This window comes from Manis pentadactyla, chromosome 11 (genome assembly GCF_030020395.1).
Source record: "Manis pentadactyla isolate mManPen7 chromosome 11, mManPen7.hap1, whole genome shotgun sequence".
Classification (NCBI taxonomy): Eukaryota; Metazoa; Chordata; class Mammalia; order Pholidota; family Manidae; genus Manis; species Manis pentadactyla.
The window spans coordinates 33,502,010-33,518,025 of record NC_080029.1 but is presented as its reverse complement, the minus strand read 5'-3'; the positions used below and the strand labels follow the sequence as shown (position 1 = coordinate 33,518,025).

General features: G+C 39.3%; 2 protein-coding genes across 7 annotated transcripts in view; one reads left to right on the top strand and one right to left on the bottom strand.

The window, feature by feature from the left end:
- The window catches only part of ZFYVE26 (zinc finger FYVE-type containing 26), a 64,795-nt gene extending 60,720 nt beyond the window's left edge, over positions 1–4,075 (bottom strand). For all 3 annotated transcript variants that reach the window (XM_036905972.2, XM_036905971.2, XM_057488369.1), the window contains exons 1-3: positions 3,987–4,075; positions 3,232–3,507; positions 1,770–1,848 (exon numbers count right to left, since the gene is read on the bottom strand). In XM_036905972.2, the coding sequence (XP_036761867.2) occupies positions 1,770–1,848; positions 3,232–3,425 (273 nt within the window). In that variant the 5' untranslated portion in view covers positions 3,426–3,507; positions 3,987–4,075. The remainder of the gene's footprint in view (positions 1–1,769; positions 1,849–3,231; positions 3,508–3,986) is intronic.
- A 1,132-nt stretch (positions 4,076–5,207) lies between these two features.
- The window catches only part of RAD51B (RAD51 paralog B), a 589,871-nt gene continuing 579,062 nt past the window's right edge, over positions 5,208–16,016 (top strand). For all 4 annotated transcript variants that reach the window (XR_008992458.1, XR_008992457.1, XM_057488368.1 and 1 more), the window contains exons 1-2: positions 5,208–5,268; positions 9,062–9,171. Coding sequence is in view for 2 of the 4 variants with exons in the window: in XM_057488368.1 (XP_057344351.1) it covers positions 5,226–5,268; positions 9,062–9,171 (153 nt within the window). In the remaining 2 variants the exon portion in view is untranslated. The remainder of the gene's footprint in view (positions 5,269–9,061; positions 9,172–16,016) is intronic.

Genomic DNA, 16,016 nt, shown 5'->3' with positions numbered 1-16,016 from the left:
AAATGTCTTGGCAGTTAAGTCTTTGCACACATGCTTATACATGGAGAGACAAATCACTACAGGATAAAAAGCCAGAAGGCAAGGGTGGATGATGGAAAAGGAAAATGGAATCACTGTTTGTGCTAATAATTAAAAAGGAAGCTTTTGGCGGAAGGTGGGAGACTGGAAAAGGATAGGCAGCCAGCAAGCCCCTAGAAGAGGAAAGCCACTCCAGGATCACGCCTGGCTTAGCAGAACTACTCCAGGAATGCATTTGAAATCTTGGTCCTTGTATAAAAGTTGAAAAATTCTCTGAGGTCCTTATTGAAAGTTTAAAACATTCTCAGAGCTGTTTAAATAGCCAAGGCACTAGAGCTTTAAGGACAAAATGATCTTTGACGCTGGGAAAAACAAGAACAACTCTTAGCCTCTGCTAAGGAGCCATGCAAGTGGAATCCACCACCTGATCTGGGTGAGCAACTGTCCAGAAAATAAGCAACCAGACGGCTATACAGTAGGCAAGTACCCTTTGTGAGGGAAAAATCCATCTGCTTCGACAAATCCCATGTATGATTTAGAAAGATGATACCTTGTCAGTAACAGCAAGACTTTTTTTTGTTTTTTTCTTTGAAGATACTATTGAATCTTTTGACTTTTCTCTTTTAGATCTGAAACTGTAGCCAACTGTTCATCACCCTGAAGTTGATTATTTTTCAATTTTGCCTTTCTTTCTTCACTCTCCTGCTAGTCTTTTTTTTGTCATTTCTCTTTGACAACTGGCAAAAGCCTGGATAAGAGGTAAATTTAGATCAATAATTTCTTTTACTTTTTGACAGGTATGGGGAGAAGTGACATGGGTCAGGCAAAACTGGAGCTAAAGACAAAATTAATTCTGATGACTGAGGAGCCTAAAGGAGAAAATCAGGCTAAATTATACACATTTACAAAATAGAGTTTATGGTTTCTTACTTTTAAGTTCTTAGGGCTAAAAATAATACTGAGGTGGAAAAAGCAGAGGACTGGGACTCGAAGTCAGATCTTGGTTCCAGCTCTAGTTCTGCCGACTAGCTTTATGGTGTGACCTTGGGCCAGCCATTTCTTTTCTGAGTTAGAGGTACCCCACTTAAATCTCAAGATTTAAGGACAAAATGATCTTTGATGCTGGGAAAAACAAAGTTTGAGATTTAATACAAAATTGCCTCAGAGAAATTCCTTTAATGGATATCAATTTCTAATTATTATCACATACTTCTAAAAAGGCTTTTAATGGCAATTTTTCTTAAAAAAATTTCCTTACAAGTTTTCTTTCAGTAATTTGCTCACTTTGTTTTTATATTTGATAACTTTTAGTTATGAGTTATGAAATTATTAATTAATGAGGTTTAATTCTATAAGATTTCATTGGACTGGACTGGTTAACATAGGATTTTTGGAAGAACCACCAGGTTTCAGCTCAGCCCATTCTCCATTACTTGAGTATTCTGAGGTTTATACTCTCTTTCTTGTCACTTTCACTAAACTCTGCAGTTCTGTTCAGACATAAGACTCTCAGTGGTATTTATAAAATGGTATCACTTCAGTGGTATTACATGCCAATGTATGTCAGTGAATTAAAGAATGAATTTACATGAGGAGACAGTAATAAAAATTTAGCCATTTTCACTGTCAATACTGAGAGAGGAATAAGACAAACCTCATAATGAAGGAAACAGAAGGGAAGTCTTATAATTACTTCCAAGTTCTTCTCAGTCCTGGCCTCAGGGGAGAATTTAAAATATAAACCTACTTACCTTTTCTCGGGCCAACCATTCTTCTAGTACAAGAAGCCAGACCCAGGCTAATCTTTGAGGGTTGATGTCCTGTCCACATCTGAAAAATGTAAAAAGAAGGAATTTCTTAACAGAGTTGACCTTTTCTCTTTTGTGACCCAAGATTTAGATTTCACTGCTCAGTCTGTTTTAAACATGAACAGGCAAGTCATTGTCCTAGTGAAAAAATTTTGAAAGTATATGGCAGCTTTCATTTCAAAAAAAGGGGGAAAAAAAGGAAAATAAAAGGATCTCAATCCTACCTCCACCTCCCTTTTTAGTCTTTATTATTTTTAAACAAAATACTACATAGAAAACCAGAAAAGCAAAGCTACCTAAAGCATATTCTTGAAAATAGAAACTGAATCTCAAGTAGTCTTAAAATGAAAAAAGGAACTTCATATAAAGTTATTTTTAACTGTATGCTAAAAACAGGGTTATAGAAATTCATAAGCCTTTCCTTGAAGTTAGCAATTTAAATTGGAGAGTAACTGGCCAGAACCCAAATTTACGGGAAAAAATAAAGGACAAAAAGAAGTCTCACCTAAGTCTCCACTCTGTATGTGTTAATATAATAGTTAGACAGTATGACTTAACTGCCAAAGTAAGGAAAAGTGAGGGAGAGACTGAAGAGTACATTTAACATCTATAACTCTAGTTGTTAATAGCACTGCCAGAAGAACTTCATTAAAAATTAGACAGAGAACAGTGGTTGACAGGGGACAAGGAGGGTCAAAGTACAAAGGGGTAGTCCCAAGGAGTCAGGTAATTCTTTTGGGGTAATGGAACAGTTCTGTTTCTTGATAATGGTGGTAGTTATATGAATCTATACATGGATGAAATTGCATAAAACTCTATCCATAAAAATGAACACATTTAAAAAATGGTGAAAACTGGGTGAGATCTGAGGTCTAACAGTAATGTACCAATGTCATTTTCCTTTTTGTTATTGTACTATAGCTTATGAGATACCGTAACTGGGGGAAGCTGGGCAAAGGGTAATCTTTGTATTATTTTTGTATTTCTTGTAAGTCTAATTATTTCATAATAAAGAAGTTTTAAGTGAAATAACTTCTAGTCCTTTGCTGAAGCTACCACAACATCTTCAATTTCATAATCCAGAAGAGAGTAGGGTTTGTTTTTTTGGAGGCAAAGAAAATGCTTTTCAGTGCAGTTCTACCATCTATTTTAATGATAATAAACAAGAAATGGTAGTTTCAGGCATACTTTGCTGGCCAGGATTAAGCGTGGCTCCCAATGATAATTCAAAGCCAATACTGATTAAGTAATAAGCATGTATTATAGAGGTAAATTTTCAGTTTGTGAAACACCTCTGCCTCTGCTAATTCTTCAGGGGTAGGTGAGTGAGGCACATAGACCAGAGCCCAAATACTGAGCCTTGTATCTTCTACCCTGTGACTGTCTGGGAGGAGGAGATCCTTACCTCAGCTGATCTGGACACACCACCAGAGCCTGAAGTATATCTTCTACCTTCTTTGGGATATCCCCATGTGCCTCCTGGAGCTGAGGTAAACATGCCTGTGCCAGCTCCCATTCTCCTCTCCGAAGGCACTCACAGAAAAATCCAAAAAGCTGCTTCTGGGAAGCAGTTTCCTCTTTTCCAAATGGATGCAGCATTTTCCCAGCACAGAGTGCAGGGAGACACAGGAGATGAATTACGCAGAATACATAGTCAATTTTCTCATTCGTGAAGCTCCTTCTAGAAACAATACGCAGCAGAGTGAAAAGAAACGGAACTATAATATAGCCAAACTAGAACTACTAGCTCGAGTGGGAAAGACGGGACTTAACTTTCCTAATTATCGGTAAGTTTGATTTGACATGTTACTACGTCTTTTTGAGAAGTACCCGACGGGGTGGATCCCGTTTCTCTAGACATGTCCAATATTTAATTAATATTAACCGTCGTATTAGCCCTGAGTGTGGTGCAGACCCATCACTCCACTTGCGTATTCCTTCCCGAACTTTAAGCCCAGTCCGGCGCTAAATCCCCAGGTGGTCGCCTCCTTAAGAAATTCATAAGGAACCTCCCTAGTTTGAGCCCTCTCTTAAGGCGGGGGATTGAAGATGAGACGAATCTGTGCCAGAGCTGGAGGGCTGTGGGGGTAGAGGCGCAGGGGCGCTCCCGCAGGGGTCGTGAAGAGCGCCCCCGCCTTGTCTGAGGTGTTTTACACTCACCTACTCCTGGCCGCCAAGGCAGTAGAGCTTCCAGCGCAGCCATGTTTGAGCCGAGTCAGGTGACAGATCTCATACCCAAGGGTGAGGGAGGGGGCGGTGATGATGACTACGGCTACTCCTATTGGTCAATGGAGGGAGGATGCAAATACAGCACCATATTTGTTTGGGTCACGCGGCGCCACCTCTCTGGATTAGAGAAAACTAGGACGCTCGGAAACAGTAAATCGGAGCTCCCTAGCCAAGGATCATCCCTCTCAGTTTTGACAGCTCTACCTCTTGACACCTTCCGTTCTGCATTCGGCGGAGAAGGTGACAAGAACAGCGTTTGCTGAGCGCCATCCAGTGACAGTGCTTTGCCAGAGCAAGGAGTCCTCCTCCATTATTCTGTCCCCTTGGGCTCGCCTAAAATCCCAGAACCCTACGTTCTGAATTCCCGTTTTCCCTGCTGAACTCCATTCATTTATTTGCCCCTTTACCTGACAACCGTTAATTGAACAGAGTGCTAGGCCCTATTTTAAAAGCGGAATAAGATGTGGTACCTGTCTTCAAGTTGCTCACAGTAAATGCTCACTAGGGGTGCAGGTGAAGAATTACGAGATAGTGAGCTAAATTATAAGATAGAGGTATGCACAGGAGAGATGAGGGAAACGAATGAGCGAAAGCTTTTTGGAAATATGATAATCTGAAACCGAGTCATTAATGGTTTTCTAGGTTTCTTGTCACAGCTGTTTTTACCTTCTGTTTGCTTCCCTTCATGTTCTTCAACTACAGACTCAACGTTTCCCCATTACGTGTTTTCAGTTTAAGCAGTTTCATTCACCATTTCCCAAATTGTTTCACCACCAAAGGGTAGTGAAACAAGCAAACCAAAACAAGGTAAAAGCTCTCTTCCAAAACCTCTTCAATGACACGTGTATTCTCATCTATTCCATAAACTGATTCTCTGGTCTATTAAGCAATTTTTAAGTGTAGTGACAGAAGAAAGAAAAGGGAAAATTCCAAGCAAGATTTTTCCTGGCTTCAAGACTGCTTGTTGTTGCTCGGCAGGATTTCGATAATTACCTTACAGAGAAACTGACTAGGGTTCCTTGACTTTAAGTTACAGAGTATGAACTACAATTCCCAGCAAAGAGCGGAGCCGACCTGGGCCTTTTCCTACTTCTGATTGGATATTTCGCGGGCTGACGGCCCAACCAGCACTTCGGTTATTGCTTTGCGGCGCAATCCGCGGGGAGCTGTATGAAGGGTGGGGAAACTTTGAAAATTGGATGCTGCAGACCCGGTACTGGAAAGTTTCATGTTGGGGGCAGTTTTGGGGAATCGGGGTGCGCTCATTATTTCCTGCTTCCTCTCTGGCTACTGTTTGTGGTATTGGTATCAGGGGGAGCGAGGGTCTCTCTTGGGTGCAGGGCACGCCCACCTTAGGCCGGTAAGGATCTTAACAAGAACGCTGCAGCGGATCTGGAGGCTTCTGGCCTTCGTTTGTGGGGGATGCTTGGAAGCCGCTTCTGGTTGGAAAAAGCTCCTTTTAGGGGATTTTGGTGTGATGTTTTAGCCTCTTCATGCCCATCTTTCTTCCTGCTTGCAGGCAGTTTGGAATGTGGGCACGGGAGCCCATCATTAAGAAGTTTAGGGTCAGCCACCCATCAGTTAATGTTAAAGAAGAGGGAGTTAATAGCCTGGGATCTGGAGTCAGATCCCTGGATTCGAATGCGGACTGCGCCATATGCTAGCTGTTAGACTTCATGCTTTTCAGTTCAGTGCCTTAGTATCCTTAATCTGTAAAATGGGGTAAAACGTTAGAAGTGGTTGGAACAGTGTCTGGCATTTAATAAGAGAATCAATAAATATTAGCTATTATTGTTACTTAATTTTTATCGAACGTCTAACGAGGGCTTTTCCTGATGAGGAGGAGAGGATTCAATCTCCAGGATTGAGTATCTTCCCTCACCCCCTGTTTACACGCGCGCTCACACATACAGAGCAGGAATTTATAATCGCTGGTGGAAGAAACAAACTTACAAGCCATAATAATGTTAATAAGATCTAACAGATATGTAGAAAGTGTGATGAGAACATCGGAGAGGAAGAGAAAGTTGGGGGAAGACTTTGTGGAGGAGTGAGGAGGGCAGGATGGCCCTTTTGTAAACTATCAACATGTTGTTGTGGCTGGAGAGCCCATCATGTGAAGCAGCAAATGATGTTTTGCTGAATGAATTGGTAGTGATAAATACATGATTGTTAACAAGCACTGTGTGCCAAGCACCATCCAAATCCTTTAACCATCACTGCATTCCTATGAAGTAGATGTTGAATTACTCTTGTTTTGCAGAGGAGGAAACTTAAACACTGGGAGGCTAAGTACATTTGCCAGGAAGGTCAGGATTTGGGCCTTGCAATCTGATGTATGAATGAGAGGGAACTGAAGGGCCGGTGTATGAAAGGTGTTTATGTGACCTTAAGAACTGTGGGATTTATCTTGTAGATTAATGGTCTCATGGGCAGTTTTAAAGTGTGACAGTGACAGGATTGGAGCACATTTTTAAGAAGCTACCTCTGGCAGGATTGTGGCACTGAGCTGACTTGCAGGTTGGTTTGATGCTTCTTTCTGTCTGCTTCCATAGCATATTTAAAGACCAGTGACAATACAGTAAGCATGACTGTAATTATTTGTGTATACATCTCTTTTCTTCTTTTACTGTGATTTCCCAAAGGGAAGGAAATATGCTTAAATGATTCTTGTATGCCAGAGCTCAGCAGAATGTGTGCTTAAGAAGTGTCTGTGGATGTAACTAATGAATGGATTTCTTTCTTTCTTTCTTTTTTTTGGTGGTGCAGGGAGTGACCAGAGGCAGTTGTGCAATAGTCCAGGCAAGTAATGGGAGTGGCCCAATAAGGTGGAGGAAGCACAGTTGGTCATTGTTAAAGTCCATGTAGTCTGGGAGTTACAGTTCTCCTTTTTGATTGAGTTTATCAGCCTAAATGATATCATTGCCCAGGAGTACCTGATCTGTAAAGACACCAGGCAGTGGTACAGCAGATGTGTCCTGGTAAACTTTGCATTTGGGAAACAGAAATTAATACCAACAAATTCCCATTGAGAGAAGTGAGAGGGATGCATTTTGTGTTTGTGGGAGGGGTGCGTGTGTGTGAGAGAGAGGTAGAGAGAGAGAGGGAGGGAGAGGGAGAGGAAAGCACATTAATCTGATCCTGAGAATTTAGATATTAAGTAGAAATTTGGACCAGGGTATTGGAAATAAGCATATACCTACATTCTCAATAAATATTTTTGTTCTAAAATGTTACTCCTTTTCTCATAATTATATTGCTTTATCACCTGGAAGAATAAAGAGTTCCTGTTCTACTCTATCCGTAAGATATTTTTCCACCTCTGTGAGGTACATAGCCTCTCCTTTGCATGCATTAGTAAAGGAATCAGTGATTCTATTCTAGCTCTCTGAAGGCAAATGTTCCATGAACGTCAGTTAGCCCTAGTGAGGTTTGACAACAAGAGTGGAATTTAATTGCATTTGGGATGTGAACATCTAGTGTAATAAAAAACATTTTCAGTTTGTAAACATCTGAAATAATAAAATCTCATTTGGTTCAGAAGATTTGCTCTGACTCATTAGAAAAGGAGAGGTTAAATATGATTATAGACTTACAAATAGACTTAACAGTAGAGGGTAATGGTTCAGAGAATAGGCTTCAGAGTCAAACTTACTGTGTTCAAATTATGGATTCTCCCATTTACTTTTTTAAAAAAATTTTGCTATCATTAATCTACAATTACATGAAGAACACTATGTTTACCAGGCTTCCCCCTTACCAAGTCCCCCCCTTACCCCACTATAGTCACTGTCCATCAGCGTAGCAAGATGCTGTATAATCACCACCTGTCTTCTCTGTGTTGTACAGCCCTCCCCGTACCCCCCCAAACACTATACATGCTAATCGTAATGCCCTCTTTCTTTTTCCCAGCCCTTATCCCTCCCTTCCCACCCATCATCCCCAGTCCCTTTCCCTTTGGTAACTGTTAGTCCATTCTTGGGTTCTGTGATTCTGCTGCTGTTTTGTTCCTTCAGTTTTTCTTTGTTCTGCGTGAAATCATTTGGTACTTGTCTTTCTCTGCCTGGCTTATTTCACTGAGCATAATACCCTCTAGTTCCATCCATGTTGTTGCAAATGGTAGTATTTGTTTTCTTCTTATGGCTGAATAATATTCCATTGTGTATATGTACCACATCTTCTTTATCCATTCATCTACTGATGGACACTTAGGTTGCTTCCATATCTTGGCTATTGTAAATAGTGCTGTGATAAACATAGGGGTGCATCTGTCTTTTTCAAACTGGGCTGCTGCATTCTTAGGGTAAATTCCTAGGAGTGGAATTCCTGGGTCAAATGGTGTTTCTATTTTGAGCATTTTGAGGAACCTCCATAATGATTTCCACAGTGGTTGAACTAATTTACATTCCCACCTCCCCCATTTACTTTTTCTGGTGACAACAGGATAGCTAACATTTCCAGGCTTTAGTTTTCTCATATGTAAAAATGCGATCTGTAATCAATATTCTTTATAGGGCTGTTGAGAAGATTAACTGTGATAATTTATGCAAAGCTTTGGACTACTACCTAGTATACAATAGGTGCTGAATAAATTTATTATTTACAGTGCAATGAAAGTAAAGACTTCCTAGGAGTGCTGTTTGGAGATGTGCCTTGAAGGTTAATTACACATCCAAATAAAATTTATAAATATATTGAAAATCTTAAGATACTATTCAAAAGTGAAGTGGTCTCACTGTATTCATATAATAAGTATAAAAGAACTCTGTGAAATGCACATTCTTGTGTGGTCTTGTTTCTCTGTGTACATGTTTGGCAAATAGTTGTCTTCCCTATTGAAAGCATTTAGAAAGATTCTATAGCCTTCCTTTATTTTATCAGTAAGATTTTAATGCCATACATTTCATTTTGCATATGGAGAAGCTTGAAAAATTTTTTTATTTTGCAGAATGTTTGGGATAATCCATCTACTATCACTTATGCTATTTTCCAATGTTTTTTCAAAGTTTTCTATTTTGCTGCAGCAGAAGGCATGAGTAGCAGGAAACTAAGACGAGTCGGGTTATCAGAAGAGCTGTGTGACCGTCTGAACAGATACCAGATTGTTACCTGTCAGGTAAAACTTACTTAATTTTTCTCAGTGAGAAACTTTACAAATTAATCTTAAGTATACCTTAATAGCTCTTAAATAAACCTGAAATATGAAAGTTTAGGTTTCTAAAAAAAAGAAAAAGAAAAATGATGGTGCTTCTAATAGGCTAATATTAAGTAACAAGCCACTCAATATATACAAATATAGTCTTTTTAATGTAAACGTTTATTTTTTTATTTTTATTTTTAAAAATTTTTATTAAGGTATTATTGATATACAGTCTTATGAAGATTTGACATGAAAAAACAATGTGGTTACTACATTTACCCATATTATCAAGTCCCCACCCATACTCCAATGCAGTCACTGTCCGTCAGTGTAGTAAGATACCACAGATTTCACTATGTCCCTTCTCTGTGCTACACTGTTTTCCCCATGATACCCCACACCATGTGTACTAAACATAATACCTCCAATCCCCTTCTCCCTCCCTCCCACCTGCCCTCCCACATCCCTCCCCTTTGGTAACCACTAAGTTCCTTCTTGCTGTCTCTGAGTCTTCTGCTATTTTGTTCCTTCAGTTTTGCTTCATTGTTATACTCCACAAATGAGGGAAATCATTTCGCACTTGTCTTTCTCCGCCTGGCTTATTTCACTGAGCACAATGTTCTCCAGCTCCATCCATGTTGTTGCAAATGGTAGGATTTGTTTCTTTCTTATGGCTGAATAGTATTCCATTGTGTATATGTACCACATCTTCTTTATCCATTCATCTACTGTTGGACACTTAGGTTGCTTCCATATCGTAGCTATTGTAAAAAGTGCTGTGATAAACATAGGGCTGCATATGTCTTTTTGAATCTGAGAAGTTGTATTCTTTGGGTAAATTCCAAGGAGTGGGATTCCCGGATCAAATGGTATTTCTCTTTTTAGTTTTTTGAGGAACCTCCATATTGCTTTCTGTAATGGTTGAACTAGCTTACATTCCCACCAGCAGTGTAGGAGGGTTCCCCTTTCTCCGCATCCTCACCAGCATTTGTTGTTCTTAGTCTTTTCAATGCTGGTCATCCTTACTGGTGTGAGATGATATCTCATTATGGTTTTAATTTGCATTTTCCTGATGATTAGTGATGTGGAGTGTCTTTTCATGTGTCTGTTGGCCATCTGAATTTCTTCTTTGGAGAACTGTCTCTTCATATCCTCTCCCCATTTGTTAATCACGTTATTTGCTTTTTGGGTGTTGAGGCATGTAAGTTCTTTATATATTTTGGATGTTAACACCTTGTCGGATACGTCATTTACAAGTATATTCTTCCATACTGTAGGATGCCTTTTTGTTCTGTTGATGGTGTCCTTTGCTGTATAGAAACTTTTTAGTTTGATGTAGTCCCATGAGTTCATTTTTGCTTTTGTTTCCCTTTCTTGAGGAGATGGGTTCAGGAAGAAGTTGCTCATGCTTATATTCAGGAGATTTTTGCCTGTGTTGTCTTCTAAGAGTTTTATGGTTTCATGACTTACATTCAGGTCTTTGATCCAGTTCGAGTTTACTTTTGTGTATGGGGTTAAACAATAATCCAGTTTCATTCTCTTGCATGTAGCTGTCCAGTTTTGCCAACACCAGCTGTTGAAGAGGCTGTTATTTCCCCAGTGTATGTCCATGGCTCCTTTATCGTATATTAATTGATTATATATGGTTGGGTTTATATCAGGACTCTGTAGTCTGTTCCATTGGTCTATGGGTTTGTTCTTGTGCAAGTACCAAATTGTCGTGATTGCTGTGGCTTTGTAGTAGAGCTTGAAGTTGGGAAGCGAGATCCCTCTGCTTTATTCTTCCTTCTCAGGATTGCTTTGGCTATTTGGGGTCTTTTGTGGTTCCATATGAATTTTAGAATGATTTTCTCTAGTTTGTTGAAGAATGCTCTTGGTATTTTGATAGGAATTGCATTGAATCTGTAGATTGCTTTAGGCAGGATGGCCATTTTGACAATATTAATTTTTCCTATCCATGAGTACAGGATGTGTTTCCATTTATTGATATAGTCTTTAATTTCTCTCATTAGTGTCTTGTAGTTTTCAGAGTATAGGTATTTCACTTCCTTGGTTAGGTTTATTCCTAGGTATTTTATTCTTTTTGATGCAACTGTGAATGGAATTGTTTTCCTGATTTCTCTCTCTGCTTGTTCATTATTAGTGTATAGGAATGCCACAGATTTCTGCATATTAATTTTATATCCTGCAACTTTGCTGAATTCAGATATTAGATCTAGTAGTTTTGGAGTGGACTCTTTAGGGTTTTTTATGTACAATATCATGTCATTTGCAAACAGGGACAGTGTAACTTCTTCCTTCCCAATCTGGATGCCTTTTATTTCTTTGTGTTGTCTGATTGCCATGGCTAGGACCTCCAGTACTATGTTGAATAGAAGTGGGGAGAGTGGGCATCTTTGTCTTGTTATCAATCTTAAAGGAAAAACTTTCAGCTTCTCACTGGTAAGTATAATGTTGGCTGTGGGTTTGTCATATATGGCCTTTATTATGTTGAGATACTTGCCCTCTATACCCATTTTATTGAGAGTTTTTGTCATGAATGGATGTTGAATTTTGTTAAATGCTTTTTCAGCATCTGTGGAGATCATCATGTGGATTTTGTCCTTCTTTTTGTTGATGTGGTGGATGATGTTGATGGATTTTCAAATGTACCATCCTTTGCATCCCTGGAATAAATCCTACTTGCTCATGATGGATGATCTTTTTGATGTATTTTTTAATTCAGTTTGCTAATATTTTGTTGAGTAATTTTGCATCTATGTTCATCAGGGTTATTGGTCTATAATTTTCTTTTTTTATGCTGTCTTTGACAGCTCTTGCTTTCATTGATTCTTTCTATTGTTTTATTCTTCTCACTTTTATGTATTTCTGCTTGAATCTTTATTACGTCCCTACTTCTACTGACTTTGGACCTCATTTGTTCTCTTTTTCTAGTTTCGTTAATTGTGAGTTTAGACTGCTCATGTGGGATTGTTCTTCTTTCCTGAGGTAGGCCTGTATTGCAATATACTTTCTTCTTAGCACAGCCTTCACTGCGTCCCACAGATTTTGCGGTGTTGAATTATTGTTTTCATTTGTCTCCATATATTGCTTGATCTCTGTTTTTATTTGGTCATTGATCTATTGGTTATTTAGGAGGATGTTGTGAAACCTCCATGTGTTTGTGAGCCTTTTTGTTTTCTTTGTACAATTTATTTCTACTTTAATACCTTTGTGATCTGAGAAGTTTTTGGTAGAATTTCAATCTTTTTAATTCTTTTTGTGGCCTAGTATATGATCTATTCTTGAAAAATGTTCCATGTGCACTTGAGAAGAATGTGTATTCTGCTGCTTTTGAGTGTAGAGTTCTGTAGATGTCTGTTAGGTCCATCTGTTCTAATGTGTTGTTCAGTGCCTCTGTCTCCTTACTTATTTTCTGTCTGGTTGATCTGTCTTTTGGAGTGAGTGGTGTGTTGAAGTCTCCTAGAATTTATGCATTGCATTCTATTTCCCCTTTTAATTCAGTTAATATTTGTTTCACATATGTAGGTGCTCCTGTGTTGGGAGCATAGATATTTATAAGGTTATATCTTCTTGTTGGATTGACCCCTGTATTATTATGTAATGTTCTTCTTTGTGTCTTGTGACTTTCTTTGTTTTAAAGTCTATTTTGTCTGATACAACTACTGAAACTCTTGCTTTTTCCTCCCTATTAGTTGCATGAAATATGTTTTTCCATCCCTTCACTTTTAGTTTGTGTCTGTCTTTGGGTTAAAAGTGAGTCTGTTGTAGGCATCATATCAATGACTCTTGTTTTTTTATCCATTCAGTGACTCTATGTCTTTTGATTCGTGCATTCAGTCCATTTACATTTAGGGTGAATATCTATATGTATGTACTTATTGCCATTGCAGACATTAGATTCGCAGTTACCAAATGTTCAACGGCAACTTCCTTACTATCTAAGAGTCTAACCTAACTCACTTAATATGGTACTACAAACACAGTCTAAAGGTTCTTTTTTTTTCTCTCCTCCTTTTTCTTCCTCTTCCATTCTTTACATATTAGGTATTATATTCTGTACTTTTTGTCTATCTCTTGATTGACTCTGGGGATAGTTAATTTAATTTTGCATTTTCTTGGTAGTTAGCTGTTCTACTTTCTTTACTGTGGTTTTATTACCTCTGGTGACAGCTATTAAACCTTAGGAACACTTCCATCTATAGCAGTCCCTCCAAAATACACTGTAGAGATGGTTTGTGGGAGGTAAATTCTCTCAGCTTTTGCTTATCTGGAAATTGTTTAATCCCTCCTTCAAATTTAAATGATAATCTTTCCAAATAAAGTAATCTTGGTTCATGCCCTTCTCCTTCATTGCATTAAATACATCATGCTACTCCCTTCTGGCCTATAAGGTTTCTGCTGAGAAGTCTGATGATAGCCTGATGGGCTTTCCTTTGTATGTGATTTTATTTCTCACTCTGGCTGCTTTTAATAGTCTGACCTTATCCTTGATCTTTGCCATATTAATTACTATATGTCTTTGTGTTGTCTTCCTTGGGTCCCTTGTGTTGGTAGATTTGTGGATCTCCATGACCTTAGAGACTATCTCCTTCCCCAGATTGGGGAAGTTTTCAGCAATTACCTCCTCAAAGACACTCTCTATCCCTTTTTCTCTCTCTTCTTCTTCTGGTACTCCTATAATGTGAATATTGTTCCATTTGGATTGGTCACACAGTTCTCTCAATGTTCTTTCATTCTTAGAGATCCTTTTTTCTCTCTGTGCCTCAGCTTCTTTGTATTCCTCTTCTCTAGTTTCTATTTCATTTATCGTCTCCTCCACTGTATCTAATCTACTTTTAATACCCTCCACTGTGCTCTTCAATGATTGGATCTCCAACCGGAATTCATTCTGGAGTTCTTTAATATCATTCCGTACCTCCATGAGCATGTTAATGATTTTTATTTTGAACTCCCTTTCAGGAAGAGTCATGAGGTCCGTGTCATCTTTCTCAGGAGTTGTATTAATTTTACTCTGAACCAGGTTTCTTTGGCATTTCATGTTTGTATATGTTTGGATATGGCGCCCTCTAGTGCCCAGAAGCTCTACTCTCTGGAGCTGCTAAGCTCCTGAAGCAATGTCGGGGGTCTCAAGGAAGTGGTATTGGTGCCTGGGGGTAGGAAAGAGCTGTTTCCTGCTTCCCAGCTGCTATACCTGTCTTCACTGCCTGAACCAGTGGGCTGAGTACACAGGTATAAGCCTCTATGCTTTGCGTTTGTAGTTGCTTTAGACAGGTCTTCCCTCTGGCTGGCCTAACGCCAGGGTAGGGTTTGCCAGTTGGTGAGCCAGGTGGGACTGGCCGGGAGAAAGGCGCAGTAGGCTGCGTATCATGGAGGGGGTCCTTGGAGCTGTGTAGCTGCCAGGGAGCTAGAGCCCCTGAAGATCATAAAAGCTCCCAACCTGCTGGGCAGAGTACACCCAGACAATTTTGTCTATCTGTCCTTTCTCCTGAGCAGTAAGCTCTGTGTACTCCTTGCCCCTTTAGCAGCCGTCTTGCTAAGGGCTTCCTTTTTAGGAAGTCTCTTAGACTGTCTGCCTTTCTTTTGTCCCCAAGGAGCCAGATATGGATCCCTGCTTTCCACAAGTGGCTGGAATCTCAGTCTCTCCAGGAATTCTGCCTGTCTTAGCTTTTGAACCCCCTAATCATGAGAGTACCATGCAAGCACCATGAAATGTAGGTTTGTGCTCCCAGTGCAGATCTCCGGAGTTAGGTATTCACCAGTCTCAGGCCTCCACTCCCTCCCCACTCCATTTCTCTTCCTTCCGCTCCCGTGAGCTAGTGAGGGGGAAGGGCTTGGGTCCCGCTGGGCCACAGCTTTGGTATGTTACCTTGTTCCGTGAGGTCTCCTCTTTTTTCCAGGTGTATGCAGTCTGGAGCAGTCCTCTTTCCTGTTGGTCTTTCAGGATTAGTTGTATTAATTATATTTTCATATTATATGCGGTTTTAGGAGGAAGCCTCTGTCTCACCTCTCACACATCTTTAATCCTATCTCCTACAAATATAGTTTTATATAACCATATGTAAAAAAATTTAACAAGGTTGTATTTCCAAATGTGATTTTATTTATTCAAATTCAGTATTTTTGCATTTTGGGGTGGGCTTGGATAGGGAGAATGCTCATGGCATAAGGTGAAGTATACCTGTGCTATTTATTCTAGAGAAGTTTTGTCCACTTAAAAGACAATCTGTAGTTACATGATAAATACAACTCAAATGAAGAGATGATATTAAAAATGAAAATTTCTCTCAAAAGCACAAGAAATCAGTAGGATAATTTTCTTCTTGATGGAGTGAGAGAAATTTATAGAGCTGATGTTGCATTTTTTAAGCACAGTAGTGAAGCAAGTTCCTCTTTGGACACTAAATAAGATTTACAGTTTTATGTTGGAATTTAATCCTTCATAAGACAGACTTTCAGAGCATGCTGTTTTTTAAAAATAGCATTGTGTATTAACAGTATCTTTGGTTCCTCTGTTGTACATTTAATAATCCTTACGTTTATACTTTGAAACACTCTTGAAAGTATGAAATTTAAAACTCCATTCCATAGTCAGTTTTATTCTTTCTTGATTATTAAATACTTCTCTGGGTGATCTCATAGTTGAGGTAGCCACTCGTTTCCATGTGACACTTCCTGGCTGGCTGTTTGGACCCAGACTCTTTCAGTACAAGTGCAGTGCTCACACACCTGTGGCAGTGGTTGCTGCGCTGTGACTTTACTTGGTGTGTTCTCTGGTATCTGTTAACTGCATTGGGTAATTAGAAGATAAGCTTTTGTCA